Genomic DNA, 13,101 nt, shown 5'->3' with positions numbered 1-13,101 from the left:
GTACCTTTAAGGGAAGTGGCGAGGGGTCAGATAATGCACTTCCGCTTCCGGTACACGGTTCAGTGTCGTTGTCGAATGTATGACATGCAAAGTTGGAGCTAATAAACTACCTCGACTACGTCTACGCTCACGTCTCCTGTCTCGTTGTTTTCTAACTCCACAGTGTATGCTAATATGACCGAACGAACGAACTTTCCCTCCAAAAAATCTACTCCTTGTATTTTCACAATGTGTGTGTGGTGTGTGGTGTGTGTCTGTGTGAGAGTCTATAAACGGCCAAACAAAAGCACTTGGGGCCTCGATTCTTTTCGGAGGTTATTGGGGATGATCAGGGGCACCTATAAAAAAAATAGCAGGAAACTAAAATTATGCATAAATATGCAAAATATGCATTTTCCTAAAAAGGGCTGAAAACCACTTTTCTCGGCATTTCAGATGATTCTGAGCATATTTGATTTTTTCACCTACGTATATAAAAAAAATTTCTGGGACTTAGAAATGTTTCGGCATTATGCAAAATAAATGCATTTTTGCAAAAATGCACTTATGATCCTCATTTTTTTCGGGAGGTGGTAGGTATTGTTCCAGGGAGGACCAGAAAAATAGCGGAAAATTAAAACAATTATACTAATTATGCAAAATATGCATTTCCTAAAAATGGCTAAAAACCACTTTTCTCGGCATTTCAGATGATTCTGAGCATTTGAGGGGAGGGAGTTGGAGTGGGGGGGTGTAAACCACTTTTCTCAGCATTTCAGATGATTCTGAGCATTTGAGGGGAGGGAGTTGGAGTGGGGGGGTGTAAACCACTTTTCTCAGCATTTCAGATGATTCTGAGCATTTGGGGGGAGGGAGTTGGAGTGGGGGGGTAAACCACTTTTCTCAGCATTTCAGATGATTCTGAGCATTTGGGGGGAGGGAGTTGGAGTGGGGGGTGTAAACCACTTTTCTCAGCATTTCAGATGATTCTGAGTATTTGGGGGGAGGGAGTTGGAGTGGGGGGTGTAAACCACTTTTCTCGGCATTTCAGAGGATTCTGAGCATTTGGGGGGAGGGAGTTGGAGTGGAGGGTGTAAACCACTTTTCTCGGCATTTCAGATGATTCTGAGCATTTGGGGGGAGGGAGTTGGAGTGGGGGGGGGTTTAGGGGCAGGGGGGGAGGCGGTTAGCTGGCAGGATGAAGAGGAGGGAGATTTAGACGGGTGGATCACCAAACCGCTACATTGTAGCGGGGTTCTTCCAGTAAATCTGATATAAGCAACTTATGAAGTTGCCGCTCAGCATGCCAAATGAACATCAAAGTATACGCGATAAACGGAAAAGCGGTTAAAAGTACAAAGAAACGGTTTCACGTTTCATATTTTAGCGCCTACCGCTTTAACTTGCCGGCGCGGGGCATGCTGGGAACTGTCGACGTGGACGTGAATCACGTGATCGCGTGGCGGCGCGTGGCATGCTGGGAACTGTCGACGTGGACGTGAACCACGTGATCGCGTGGCGGCGCGGGGCATGCTGGGAACTGTCGACGTGGACGTGAACCACGTGATCGCGTGGCGGCGCCATCAGCCGGCGTCGGCAACTCTCGACGGCTCTGCGTGCACGCGTTGGAAACTTTCCTGCTGCGGTGTAATTACAGCATTCCAAAAATACCTCTGAAACTTTCTCACTTCCATCAACAGGTCCTTTTAGCGTGGCCATTGATATACAAACACAATTTCTCTCCACAGAGTTGTTTCATCCGGAACAACTGTAATATTGTTTATAAGAACAAAACATTGTTTTTGGACAGATGGTTTAACAATGGTCTTGTTTTAGTTGGTCAATTGTTCAAAAAAGATGGGCTGCTATATAATTACTCTGAATTTCTAATGAGATATAATGTACCAGTAACGCCTAGAGAATGTTCGGTGGTATTTGATGCTATCCCTTCTGGTATGTGCATGTTATTCAGGTCCTCTGGCAGCTCTCCTCTCATATCATTCAACCCTCCTGATGTGTCACAGTCTCCTCTTGGTCCTGTCTGCTCCTCATCGTGTAAACTTCTGAACTCCAGAATAAGAGCCATTTTTTGGAACAACTTTGTGAATGATGTTGAATGGAAGAAAGTTTGGTCGTTACCACAAAGATTTTTTTAACAAACAAAGTCAAAGAGATTTCATTTGAATTGCTACACAAATTCTACCCTGCAAAACAATATTTATCAAAGTTTAAAAATGATATAGATACTGAATGTGCTTTTTGCCAAATGCATCCTGAAACATGTGTCCACTCATTCTGGTCATGTCAGTTCACTTATCAATTCTGGAGAGACTTCCACAAGTTTACCGCTGATTTTGTCTTTTCTGATTTTCACCTTTACTATAAGAATGCTATTTTTGGTTTTCATAATTTTAATCACATAGATGGTGATGCATTCTTTTTTATAAATATGCTTTTATTTTTAGCCAAGTTTCATATACATAAATGTACATTCTCCAACAGAAAGCCTGAACTCTTCGCACTTAAAAAAGAAGTTGAACAATATATAAGGACAATCTCTACTTCAAAAAACACAAAGGCTTTAAAAACTATCAACATCTGCAAATCTCTGAATCTGTTTGCATAAAATATGATCTCGCCTTTATCTACTTATTTTTTTCTGTTATTTATTTTTTATAATTTACTTTCTCTTTTGTGTCTTTATTGTTTTTTTTATCTTCAATCTATTGTTTTTGTGGTGTCTCGTGTGTCTGTTGCTCTGTTTGAATGTATTTGAAGTATCAATAAAGTAAGAAAAAAAAAAAACCGTTGGAAACTCCACTTCCCAGGGTTCTTTGCGTTACGGCGGCGGACATCACTCCCAGCATGCAACGGGCTGCGCCGGACACGTGACGACTTCAGCGGCCGTCCCCCGTTGTGCGAGAGGGTTCCGTGTGGACCCGCTTCGGATCGGATATGGACCGGCCCGTCACAGAAAGACCTGCGGCGCTTGAGAGACGCCTCGCGTCTTACGAGGCGGAAATCGCTCGTCTGAAGAAGGAGAACCGTCGCCTGAGGAAGCTGCTGGACGCCGCTTATAAACCCGAAGTACGCTTGTACAGAGCAGGTGTGTACCGTTCACATGGAAACCCAACTCATCCCGCGCCATTTTGTCGCGCGCGCGAAAGCGGTTCCGATCAGCGTTGACGCGCGGAGTGAAGGTGTGGTGTATTGGATCGAAGGGAGCCAAGGTGGTTCCTGTAAAGCGGGGGACCAGACCTGACAACTTCCGCCTTTCCGGTCGCGCTGCTTTCCTCCTCCACTGGCAGCAGCAGTTGGTGTCGTGCGGGTGGAGAAGTGTTGAGTTTTTGGGGGGTTCGGTTCCCCACCTTAAGAAGGGGGTCACGCGGGAGATGTTCTGCATACAAACGGGTTATTTACTCTTACACGCAGCACGGGGAAACCGCTCGCGTGACGTCACCCAGAACCAGAACCCGCCGTAGAGGACGTGTCGCGAGGCGACACGTCCTCTACGGATACACACCGAGTCCAGTTGCGCTTGATTCACCTCCTTTGGGTAACCATGACGACCTGGATGAATGAGAACGTTCACAGACAACAAATCTACACTTTATAAAAACAAGTCTGGGTTTCTGCAGAACTGGTATGACGACAAAATGATGTTGGTGGGTCGGCTCTTCAACAAGGAGGGTCCTTTACTGAAAGAACCCGCTGTCGTGATGATGCTGTTTCTGCTGAAGTCTGCATGCTCCTTAAAAATGCCCCCCCCCCCTGTGGATTTAGACGACCCTCCCTTGTTGAACGCAGCTGACACAACATCTGGAAAACCTGTTTCGCTGCATCTCATAAAAATGACAACATAGCTATTCGTGCTTTGTTCCGACAAGATGTAGTCTCTGTACCATATGGCATTCTTCACTGTGGGGGGGGGGGGGTAAACTTATTACTAATATCTGCTGGAAAAAGGTTTGCATGCTACCACATACATACATAACAAAATAAAAGAGGTTTCCATTAAATTATTACACAGGTTTTACCCAACGAGTCAGCACCTGAGCAGATTTGGAAAAACTATGCACTTTGTGCAAAACTCCAAATTGAGACGGTCGCACATTTATTTTGGGACGGCGCCTTTTCCAGAAAACTCTGGAAGGAACTAAATTCTTTTATTATGTCTAAAGTCTGTAATAATTTTTTACCTTAAAGTCAGGCAAATGGGAATATGTATTGTTGGGTTTCCATGACACAAATGGTAAAAGTAACAAGTTTTACTTAATAAATCTTGGGTTTTTTTTTGTTGCAAAATTTCGCATCCATAAAAGAAAAATTTGAAATAATAAACCATTATTTGCTGCTTTAATTGTAGAAATTGAGAAATATATAGTATCTATCGTTTCCAGAAGCACAAGTAGAAAAGCAGTCAAAACATATAATGCTTGCTTACATTTATAACATTTTCACTTAAAGTGCACTTTTAATTTACCCCCTGGCAAAGGTGTTTTTTTAATTTTTGTTCAGCATTATTATTATCATTATTATTGTTAATACTAGTTAATTACTAATTTTCTTTATTTACTTTGCTTATGACCATCGAATGTGAAGGCGTAAGGTTGTTTACTGCTGATTTTTCTAATGACATATGTACAACGTTCCTGTATCGTTTGTATTCTTTTCGATTAAAAAAAAAACAATACATGTGCATGAAAAAACAAAAACAAAACAAGAACGCAGTCATAAACCATACAGTAAGGGAACATACAATTCTGGCAAACCGTATCCCACAACTTAAAGAGAGAGAGAGTGACATGCCCTTTCTGAACACATTTTTTAACATTGGGAGTTTCGGTACCGCCTGTCACTTGTTATTTACGATAAATGTCGGAGAGCAAGAGGGAGATCCTCTGTGAGGATTACAGTTTCGAGGAGGAGGAGTCGGTGATACAAATAACTTAAATAGATAGATGATAGATATTTAGATAAATACATAGCTAGACAGATAGATAGATAGACAGATAGAAAGACTATATAGAAGTATTATAGAGTAAATAATAATATTAGACCTGTTTTAATATTAAGAGGTTTTGTACAATGCTGTGATTGCAACTATTCCCCAATCCTCTGTTAATAGTACACATGGCTGTTGTAATTCTAGTTAATGTTCACAGCAATTTGTATATGAAACCAATCGTTGGTTTCGGTCATTATGCAACTGTGCTGGTTGTAAGGTTGGGGGGTACCTGTAGTCTGTTGAGACTGATGAAGTTACTTAGATGAGTCATGAAATATTCCTCCCACTAAACGTTGTGTCCAGATGAACTAATTCAACTTTCTGGGATTTCCTTACCTGGATTATTGAGCATGCATCAAGATGTTCAAGTTGTTATTGCTCATAACTTCATGTAAAGCATCAAGTAATGCTTTTTTTTTCTCACCTCCAGACTTCCAGCAGCTCTTAGTTTCTAAGGAGGAGGTTCACTCTGTGAAGCAGGAGTGGAGCCCCAGTCTGAGCCAGGAGGAGCCAGATCTCCCACACATTAAAATGGAACAGGAGAAATTCTTGATCAGCGATGAGGGAGAGCAGCTTCAAAAACAGGAGGAGGCTGATATCAAGTTTCGGATCACTCATGTCCCTGTAAAGAGTGAAAGTGTTGAAGAAAAACCTCACTGCTCACAGCTTCATCAAGTCCAAACTGAACAGGACAAACAGGAAGAGTCTTCAGACAGCACTTCAAGTGAACAGATGAAAACAGAACCTGATGGAGAGGACTTTGGACAGCTAGAACCAGCCAGTAACCTAGATCAGGATGGTGATTTAGAATCAACTAGCAATGGTGAGTCCATTCCTTCAGACTTTTGTGAAAATGAGACTGAAGACAGCGATGACTGGAACAAAATTAGAGAACCTCGGTCTGGTGTGGTTAAAAAAGATAACAATGAAATTAGTCATCAGAGATCTATTGAGAAAAAAACGTTCACTTGCTCAGTCTGTGGTAAAAGGTTTTCTCAAAACAGAAGTATGCAGGTACACATGAGAACACATACTGGAGAGAAGCCATTTAGTTGCACGCTCTGTGGCAATGGTTTTAATAAAAGCGGACATTTGAAGACACACATGAGAATGCATAGTGCAGAGAAGCCATTCACTTGCTCAGTTTGTGGTAAAGGGATTTCTCAACGAGGAAATATGCAGGCACACATGCGAACACATACAGGAGAAAAACCCTTTAGTTGCTCAGTCTGTGGCAGTGGTTTTAGTAGACGTGAACATTTGAAGACGCACATGAGAACACATACAGGAGAGAAGCCATTCACCTGCTCAGTTTGTGGTAGAGGGTTTTCTCAAAGTGGACATGTGCAGGCACACACAAGAACACATACAGGAGAAAAACCCTTTAGTTGCTCAGTTTGTGGCAGAAAGTTTTATCGAAGAAGAGATATGCAGGCACACATGAGAATACATACAGGAGAGAAGCCATTCACTTGCTCAGTTTGTGGTAAAGGGTTTTCTCAAAATGGAACTATGCAGGCACATAAGAGAACACATACAGGAGAGAAACCCTATAGTTGCTCAGTCTGTGGTAGTGCATTTTATCGAAGAGGAGAAATGAATAGACACATAAAAACACATATAACAGAAAAACACTTTAGTTGCTCAGTTTGTGGCAATGGTTTTAGTAGAAGGGAACATTTGAAGACACACATGAGAATACATACTGCAGAGAAGCCATTCACTTGCTCAGTTTGTGGTAAAGGGTTTTCTCAAAAAGGAAATATGCAGATACACATGAGAACACATACATGAGAGAAGCCAATTAGTTGCACAGTATGTGGCAATTGTTTTAGTAGAAGCGAACATTTAAAGACACACGAGAACACATACAGGAGAGAAACCTTTCACCTGCAGACTGTGGTACTGGCTTTAGTAGAAGCGAAATTTTTGGGGGAAAAAGCACATTAGAATACATACAGGAGAGAATCCGTTCGTTTGCTCAGTATGAAACATACCTGTAAATAAATGTTGTATCCAGATGAATTGATTCAACCTTCTTTGGTTTTCTTACCTGGATTATTGAGCATGCATCAACACATTGCTCAGTTTGTGGTAAAGGGTTTTCATAAAATGGAAATATGCTGGCACACATGAGAACACATACCAGAGAGAAGCCCTTTAGTTGCTCAGTCTGTGGTAGTGCATTTTATCGAAGAGGAGAAAGGAATAGACACATAAAACACATACAAGATTAAAACACTTTAGTTCAGAATCAGGAACAGTTTATTGTCATTTCTTCTCTCTCGTTTCATCTCTTCTCTCCAGTGCATACCTCTACCTCTCCAGGCTCTCCTCAACCTGCACCCTACTCTTGCTACAGATCACAATGTCATCCGCAAATACTATCATAGTCCCCAGAGACTCCTGCCTAATCTCGTCCGTCAACCTGTCCATCACCACTGCAAACAAGAAAGGGCTCAGAGCCGATCCTTAATGTAATCCCACCTCCACCTTGAACCCATCTGTCATTCCAACTGCACACCTCACCACTGTCACACTGCCCTCATACATATCCTGCACCACTCCTACATACTTCTCTGCATCACCTGACTTCTTTATACAATACCACACCTCCTCTCGTGGCTCCCTGTCATATGCTTTCTCTAAATCCACGAAGACACAATGTACCTCCTTCTGACCTTCTCTGTACTTCTCCAACATTCTCAAAGCAAACATCACATCTGTGGTGCTCTTTCGTGGCATGAAACTCTAGTGCTGCTCGCTGATCATCACCTCTCCTCTTAACCTAGCTTCTATTACTCTTTCCCATATCTTCATGCTGTGGCTGATCAACTTTATACCTCTGTAGTTGCTACAGTTCTGCACATCGCCCTTATTCTTGAAGATCAGTACCAGTATACTTATTCTGGACTCCTCAGGCATCCTCTCACTTTCCAAGATTGCGTTAAACAATCTAGTTAAAAACTCCACTGCCATCTCTCCTAAACATCTCCATGCCTCCACAGGTATGTCATCAGGACCAACTGCCTTTCCACTCTTCATCCTCTTCATAGCTGCCTTCACTTCCTCCTTGCTAATCCACCCACCGCCCTCCCTGATTCACTATCCCCACATCATCCAACCTTCTCTCGCTCTCATTTTCTTCATTCATCAGCTCCTCAAAGTACTCCTTCCACCTTCTCAACACACTCTCCTCACTTGTCAGCACATTTCCATCTCTATCCTTGATCGCCCTAACTTGCTGCACATCCTTCCCAACTCGGTCCCTCTGTCTAGCCAATCGGTACAAGTCCTTTTCATCTTCCTTAGTGTTTAACCTCTCATACAACTCACCATACACCTTTTCCTTTCTCACCTCTGTCTTTGCTTTACGCTGCATCTCCTTGTACTCCTTTTGTCTGCTTTCTTCATCTCTCTGACTATCCCTCTTCTTCTTTGCCAACCTCTCCCTCTGCATACTTTGCTGTACTTCCTCATTCCTCCAATAAGTCTCCTTGTCTTCCTTCCTCTGTCCTGATGACACACCAAGTACCTTCCTAGCTGTCTCCCTCACTATTTCTGCAGTGGTTGCTCAGCCATCTGGCAAATCTTCACTACCACCCAGTGCCTGTTTTAACTCCTCCCTGAACTCCACACAAGCCTTCCTTCTTCAACTTCCACCATTTGATCCTTGGCTCTGCCTTCACTCTTTTCCTCTTCTTGGTTTCCAAAGTCATCCTACAGACCACCATCTGATGCTGCCTAGCTATGTTCTTCCCTGTCACCACCTTGCAGTCTCCAATCCCTTTCAGATCACGCCTTCTACATAAGGTATAGTTCACCTGTGTGCACTTTCCTCTACTCTTATACATGACCCTGTGTTCCTCCCTCTTCTTGAAATATGTACTCACCACGGCCATTTCCATCCTTTTCACAAAATCCACCACCATCTGTCTTTCCCTGGTATGCCCACCAGACTAGGCAAGTAAAATGGGGGTAATGGCATTTCAACCCCATTTGGGGTTGTCAATGGTGTCAGACAAGGGGGAATTCGGTCTCCAGTTCTCTACAATTTATACATTGATGATTTGTCCAAGCAGTTGAAAGCCTGTAACACTGGGTGCATGATTGGTAATGCCTTGGTGAACCATATTATGTATGCAGGTGACCTTGTCATTCTTGGTCCCTGTAGCGCTGGTCTCCAGCAGCTCCTTGATATATGTTGTGTGTCTGGTGTGCAGCATGATATCAAACACAATGCTAGTAAGAGTGTTGTCATTATCTGCAGAACCAAAGAGGTCAATTCTTTAAAATGTCCTGGTTTTAAATTGTCTGATAATATTCTTGGGGTGTGTAATAAGGTGAAATATCTTGGACATAATATTACTGGACAAATGACAGACGATGATGATATTTATAGACAATGCTGCATGATGTATGCACAAGCAAACACTCTGTCACGTAAGTTTGGTGTGTCTTCAGTTAGTGGGACGATGTCTCTGTTCAGAGCATATTGTTCACCACTTTATACTACACACCTGTGGTCACACTACATATTGTACACCACTTTGTACTGCACACTTGTGGTCACACTACATATTGTACACCACTTTATACTGCACACCTGTGGTCAAACTATAAAAAAGCAAATTTACAGAGGCTTTGAGTAGCTTGTAATGATGCAATGAGAGTACTACTAAAAAGACCTAGATGGTGTAGTGCAAGTGAAATGTCTGTGGCTACAGGAGTCAGTACCTTTCAGGCTCTTCTAAGAAATCTTATGTATAGTTTTATTTGCCAGTTCAGTGTCTCTGATAATGTAATCATCAAGAGTTTAACTAATTTAAGATTCAGTGCCACACGCTACCAATCCGGCAGTGGGACCACTGGTATAGCTGCCTTCTTGTAAGACATTGATTTGTTCCTTTTATGTCATTTTATTGTGTTTACGTTATGTATTGTCTAGGGGTTATCTTTTACCTATGGTTCTTATCTTTTATGGCTTTATTCTTTCTTCTTTTGTTTATTTTTTTTTCACCTTGTCTTTGTTATGGACCCTGAGTCGGCAATAAAGTTTTAAATTGAATTGAATGGGTTGAGATCGTATTTTCTAAAGTGGAAAAAGGGGGTTCTGTTAGGTTTTCTTTATGGGCAGCTGTGAGGAAGCTCCTTGGCTGTAAATATTTTTTTTAAAAAAGTTTTCTGGGAATATCATATTTTAATATGAGTTCTTCAGATGACATAAAAATACCTTCTTTGTGTACCTTTTATTTTTCACATCCTCCCTGGTGAACTTGATGTGGTTGTCCACAGAGTTGATGTGGTCAGTCAAATGCGGTACTTCCTGAGATTTAATTTTAACCCAGGTGTTGTCCACAGGTGAGACTGGGGAACCCATAGCACACCCATTTCTCTGCCTATAGTACTGCCCCTGTATGTAAAGTACGTGGACTGATGACACAGCCTCAGGAGCAGACGCACTTGGTCAGTATTAAGGGTGGTCCTATTGCTAAGGATGGGGTCGTTTTGCAATTTCATACGGACTACCTCCACTGCTTCATCAACAGGCACGCACATTAAGAGAGACTAAACATCATAAGAGACCATTTTTTGGTTCTCCATAATGATGTCCCTCACCTTATCCACAAAATCCATCGTGTTTTTAATATGATGTTCATGGCTGCCTACCAACAGGCAAGAAACTTAAGAGATATTATAGGTCACTGAGTTAACCATACAAACAATAGGCCGTAGTGGCACATCCTGTTTATGTATCTTAGGTAAACCATACAGACTAGGTGTAGCTTCCCCTGGTATAATCAAGGCTCAGCGTTTTCGGTTTTTACCGAAAAATACCCAGATTTTTTAAAAGGAGCAGATCGGTTCAAACTGATTTTCACCCAGATTTTATGTTTCCACAGATCCAAAAGTTGTTCCTGTTATGTAACAGTGTCCTCTTGTGGCGAAATTCGGCATGCTGGATGGCTTTGAAAAATAAAAACTGAAAACGCTGAGCCTTGGGTATAATCTATGGTACAAAAGTCTGTCAATAGCATTGTCCTGTTCTAACAGCTTCAGACAATCTTTCACCCTTTTCTTGTAACCACTGCTTGGATCTCATTTCAGGGGCTCACAAGTATTAACATTATACATTTCTCGTGATAGGCCTGTCTGGTTTGATACAGCAGTACATCTGGCTTTGTTCCCCGGAAGGTGGTGATGTTATTGTCCTTACTGAGATTCGTGAGAGCTTTCCTCTCGTCTCTACTGACGTTGGATGGTGGCGCCTTCGAATTTCTGAGGCAGGCTGAAACTTTGGTCCGCAGTTGCTTCGCTTGCGGGTCCGCGATGATGTTTTTACGGATCGTTGATTCTGTGGCTGTGGTCAGTTCCACTAGCGGGATTTCCCTCGGCGTGACAGCAAAATTCAGCCCCTTAGCAAGGATGTCAGTCTCCGCCTGGGTGAGTTGTCTGTCGGACAGATTCTTCACCCACTTGTCCACATCTCTGGCGTGTGTCTGGCATCCGTCTCTCTGTGTGCTGATGTCTCTGGCAGGCAGCAAGTAGGTCGAACTTCTTTTGCTGCCTGGTTTTCGATTTGTCGTGTTGAGCTAGACAAGCCTTATCCATGATCTTAATCAGTGTTCGAATTACCCCAAGGCTTTTGGGGGTGCCCACTAGTGTTTTGTGTGCGTGTATGTGTGTGTATGCTGGAGCGCAATATTTCAATATGATGTCATCAACACAAACGGTTCCACTATGCTTTTTGGGAGGCCCTAGTTCTACATTATTTGTAAAAGGTGTACATTAATTTATAAGGTGATGCTGGGTGACAACGGGGCATATACAGTATACAGTATATTATACAATAAGAAATACAAATACCACAATACACCTTTTAAAAATGTATCAGCCTTTTTTTATTTTTAACATTCTACAAATCATCCCATTTTAAGACATACAAATACCATTACCATATGCCTTTTTAAAATTATTATTTCATTTACAAATCATCACATTTCAAGCTGTCTGTCCCATTCATATCCAAGGTGTGCCAAAGCCATCATCGACTTACACCTATTGGATGTTGTCCCAAAGTGGCCTCTTTTCCTTTCTCTTGACATCTTTCCCTGGTTTCCATGAAGTTGAGAGACGATGGCCGACCTTCAGCCATGACTTCACGAAAGGTTTTGTGTTGAAATATTCCAATCGGGGTCCATTAATGTCCAAAAACAGAAGTGCGCTTAAACTCTGCTCCTGTAGACGGTTCCGCGTCTTGCGATCAATGTCACTGAGCACAGAGAAACCTCTTTCATACTCGACAGAGCTGGGTAGAAAAGTTTAAGCAGCAATAGCAAGTCTCCTCAGCATGCCCCCTTCAGTCCCCTGCAATTTCCAGTCTCTGTACTACTCCACAGCCTCCCTCGATGGCTCCCCAAGCAGTTTGGCTTGTTTGTGGACCTCTCGTTCACCAAACAGAACCAGCTCGCCATGATCAGCCAGCCAGCAGCTTTTGTCCAGCGGTTTGAGTAGTTGTACAAGATTGGAGTCGGGTAGACGTTTCACTAGATTGTCTACTACAGACTGGTGAAACTGCACTCTGTTGATGTTCTCTTTGCCATCGACCAGTTGCACTCCACGGAATGTGGCCGTTGGGATGCGCTCCTTGGCTACATGGAATGATTTGCCGCCCGTTTCTTTCATTCCGTTAACACTTCTATAGTTTGTGTGATGTCACGGCTTGACTGATTCAGAGTTGTATCTCTTTTCTGTAGTTTTAGAGAGAGGGTTTGGAGCTCACGTAGAATGTCCTTCATACATGCAAGATCAGCAACAAAGCCTTGCTTACGAGCTGATTATGAAGGCCACTGAACTGCCGCCTCTCGGCATCCGTGCGCTTTGGATCCTCACTGGCTTCCTTCAGCTGTTTGCTAGAGCAGGAAAGTCTTGCCACACAGCCTTGACAGTTTTAAAACTACTGGCAACCCAGCATATGGTGAAAATTTTGCCTATCTGTAACAGTCTCGTTTCCAGCGCCAGCACAGCTTCTTTCAGAAGTCTGGTATTTTGGGGGGATTGATGGTAGATTGCATATAACTTTGAAATAAAAATGTCAAAATAGTTTGTTTCCG

The 13,101-nt window shown here is 42.6% G+C and overlaps 1 protein-coding gene across 1 annotated transcript; it reads left to right on the top strand.

Annotated features, from left to right (window-relative positions):
- Window positions 1-2,934: 2,934 nt before the first annotated feature.
- Window positions 2,935-6,781, top strand: LOC130130962 (gastrula zinc finger protein XlCGF57.1-like). The gene is made up of 3 exons (XM_056300826.1): window positions 2,935-3,085; window positions 5,418-6,542; window positions 6,615-6,781. The coding sequence occupies exons 1-3, from the start codon at window positions 2,935-2,937 to the stop codon at window positions 6,779-6,781; spliced, it is 1,443 nt and encodes a 480-aa protein (XP_056156801.1).
- The last annotated feature ends 6,320 nt before the right edge of the window (window positions 6,782-13,101 follow it).

This window comes from Lampris incognitus, chromosome 20 (genome assembly GCF_029633865.1).
Source record: "Lampris incognitus isolate fLamInc1 chromosome 20, fLamInc1.hap2, whole genome shotgun sequence".
Taxonomy (NCBI): Eukaryota; Metazoa; Chordata; class Actinopteri; order Lampriformes; family Lampridae; genus Lampris; species Lampris incognitus.
The sequence above is the reverse complement of the archived record's forward strand: the minus strand, read 5'-3'. Positions and strand labels throughout refer to the sequence as shown.